Source organism: Macrobrachium nipponense, chromosome 1 (assembly GCF_015104395.2).
Source record: "Macrobrachium nipponense isolate FS-2020 chromosome 1, ASM1510439v2, whole genome shotgun sequence".
Lineage (NCBI taxonomy): Eukaryota > Metazoa > Arthropoda > Malacostraca > Decapoda > Palaemonidae > Macrobrachium > Macrobrachium nipponense.
The window spans coordinates 129,982,925-129,986,509 of record NC_087200.1 but is presented as its reverse complement, the minus strand read 5'-3'; the positions used below and the strand labels follow the sequence as shown (position 1 = coordinate 129,986,509).

The 3,585-nt window shown below is 36.9% G+C and overlaps 1 protein-coding gene across 4 annotated transcripts in view; it reads left to right on the top strand.

Moving 5' to 3' along the window:
• The first annotated feature begins 630 nt into the window (after positions 1 to 630).
• The window catches only part of LOC135219625 (protein trachealess-like), a 1,405,277-nt gene continuing 1,402,322 nt past the window's right edge, over positions 631 to 3,585 (top strand). For all 4 annotated transcript variants that reach the window (XM_064256544.1, XM_064256547.1, XM_064256543.1 and 1 more), the window contains exon 1: positions 631 to 1,142. In XM_064256544.1, the coding sequence (XP_064112614.1) occupies positions 1,012 to 1,142 (131 nt within the window). In that variant the 5' untranslated portion in view covers positions 631 to 1,011. The remainder of the gene's footprint in view (positions 1,143 to 3,585) is intronic.

Here is a 3,585-nt window from a genome sequence, read left to right as displayed (position 1 = left end):
ATTACTCCTGCTACGCTAGATTCTATATTGAGAGCATAATGAAAATAAGCTGCGGTTATGGGAATATAAGATGTGATTGATGTGTCTGATACGTTTAGATGTGTATTCTTTTATCTCTATCACTGAAATGAACAAAGTACGGAGCCACTTGCTAGAGACGAGTGCAGGTGTGTGGCCTGCACGTAGCGCACGCCCGTGTGCGTTTGTCTCTCTCTGTCTTCCTGAGGCAGGTGAGACGCGAGAGGTCGTTGAAAGGTCACCAACAGCAGCTAACGGCGTCAGGTATAGTATATGTAGGTTGCCCCCAAAGGGTTCGTTTCTCCGTGAGGCGCCTTCACATGCAAAATGGAGTGTTGTTATTTGTGGTAATTGTGTTTGATCGCTGCAGTGGGAGCACTACGACTCCTTGAACGCGGGGTAACCGCCCCCTTTATTGGCCAAGAGGGGGCTCACGGCGTCACTGGTTACCAGAACGGAGTTTCGCATGCTGATTGGTGGTCGTAGTGAAGTGGGCGGGGATGCCTCCGCGACGTCAATGAAGCCATGCTATCATGGGCGGTGCCTCCACAGGCGCCGCCCCTCTCCATGGCTGTGGCATCCCCAGGCCCGCGCGCTCCCCCAGTGCACACACCAACCCCGGTGCAAACGTTATGTGAGACACAGGTAGTCGGCGTTCCCCAGCGGTGTCCACGTGTTTCGTTGTGTGATTTTACCCTGAGGATACCCGCTGCCCTCCCGCGAGTCGTCAGCTGCTGCCCAGTGTTTTCAGTGGTTTTGAGAGATTGTCGTTTGTGTGATAAGAGTGCAGGGCTCGAGCGTGGTGGAGACGCGGTTGGCTCAAGTGTTTGTTGTGGTAGCGGTGGTGTTGTGACGGCGGCAGTGTGAGAGAGAGAGAGAGAGAGAAAGAGGCGCCGATCCAACTCCTTTTCGGAAGGAGCTGTCCATCACACCGCCAAGTTGGCGGCTAACCCGCGAGGCGCCCCTGGGGGTGGGGTTCAGGGGTGGGGAGCCATGGACCCCTTCTGGCCGCTAAGCATGATGCAAGGGGGAGAAGCGGCCTCAGGGTATGGCCCTCACCATCTGCCCCACCCTTCCATGCCCATGGACCTACACGTCACGCAGCCCCACTACCAGTATTACAGGTACTGCCTCAAATGTACCTTTTTGGCACGTGGCACGTGACCGTCTCGATGAATAAATTTATGCTTTTCTATGAATTCTTATCATAAATCCTGCACACTACTTTTTAAGAATATTTTCCTTCTCACATTGAGTGGTCGACTTATGGGGAATTATGAAAGAGTTATTTTAATGTTGTATTTCATATCCGAAGGAAGCCAAGGTCATGAAGAGAATTCAGCTGAATTAAACAAATACTCTTTAGAATATTATTTCCAAGGTTATTTGGGATAAGTGTAAAAACAGAATTATACCGTTAGGAATGATTGCATATTTTATTGTCATAAATATGTATGCGTAAAATCGACCAATTTTATTTTGTCTTTACATTTGAAAATATATATACACATATTTCAACTATACTTCTATGATGTAAACATATATTATAAAAATATAGATATTTATGCACACATTTCTCACTTACATTTGAAAAACTGATAATTAGCTTTATATTATTAGAATATATTTTCAGGTAAAAAATGTTGATTACTGGATTAATCTATTAAAAATCCAGCTGTATGTGTATATATCTTATATATATTATATTTAAATGTATATATATATATGTATATATATATATATATATTATATATATACACATTTAAATATAATATTTAAGATATATATACAGAGAGCTGGATTTTTTAATAGATTAAGCCAGTAATCAACATTTTTTACCTGAAAATATATTCGAATTAATATAAAGCTAATATGAATTTTTCAAATGTAAGTGAGAAGTGTGTGCATAAATATCTATATTTTTATAATATATGTTTATCATACTATATATATATATATATATATATATATATATATATATATCGATATTTGCATATATATATATGTTATACTTATGTGTGTGTATGTGTATATATATATTATATATATATATATATATATATATATATATATATATATTATTATTATTATTATTATTATTATTATTATTATTATTATTATTATTATTATTATTATTATTATTATTATTATTATTATTATTATTATTATTATTATTACTGGTCATGCTCACCAAAACTCAAACATGTTTCCTCAATGAAATTCTTATTTTCATCCTTCTAACTCTGCATACGCTCCCTTGATCAGTTACCTAATAGACCAGAAGCAAATTTAAGAAGACATAACGACTGGGAATTTTTAAAAAAATACACTATTTCCTTTGCGGCTTCTTTGTCCTCATAATACATATATATTTATGTGGAGAGAGAGAGAGAGAGAGAGAGAGAGAGAGAGAGAGAGAGAGAGAGACTGTTTTTAGGCTTCTTTACACGTCTTTTCCGCTTCCGGTATCGGGTTGCCTGCAGGATAAGTTATTATTTTCAAAGCGTACTAATTATTTTAATCAACTGACTATTATGCAGTGATTTATTCCTTCTTGCTTCTCTGATTCTTATTGAATGTATTTTTGATGTTGCTAAAGAAGGCTCATTGAAAAGCTAAAATTTATGCAAACTCAAAACTGGGGAATGTGGAGTTCTCATGAAATATTACACACACAAAATTTTAAGAGTTAAAAAAGAAAAATTATAAGAATTCGGTCGTGATTTTGCCGTAAGAGCAGAGATCTTTTGAATTTGAACGAAAAAAAAATGTACCCCGTAATTCAAGGGTTCTTAACCTATTGATGACTCCAGACCCCCAATGAATTGCCCAACATAGTAGTTCCATGCATCCTTTGCATAAGTCCACTTGAGTCCTATTTTTTGACAATGTAAACCAATATACTTAGTTTAATACATACTTTAGGGATGAATAGCTAGGAATAGAACATACAAGAAACTCAAAAGCATTTACAGGTTTTTATTGTTATTTATTTACAAAATTTTCCCATCCATACATTGACACATTAAAATCAAATATATACAGGTATCCAGAGATCAGGTCCCTACCCCCAGCATGTGGTTCTCATACTTCCAAGAGGTATGGATACCCACTGTTCGCGGCGCGCTCTTGTGTGTGTTACCAGCGAAGAAGAAAAATGGACTAGTGTGTAAAATTAAAGAATGTCATATTCTTAAACATTTCCTGTAAATGTGTTTTAAGAAATAGATCACTACTTATTGCATAAGATTAGCCGCAATACGCCCCTTGACAGTTAATTTACTATTATGGGGAAAATAGATATGAGGAATGCCTCTCCAAGATGCCCCTATGGGAGTCAAAGATAGGGCAAGGAGCCAGCAGCCTCATTCCGAAAAACTTGTTGGGAACCTGACCTCTAACCCTTTCTGGCGTTTGGCAGCAAGGAAAAAAGGCAGGAGTTGAAAATTATATGAATATGTAGTGTATATATATATATATATATATATATATATATATATATATATATATATATACTCATAGTATATATATATATATATATATATATATATATATATATATATATAT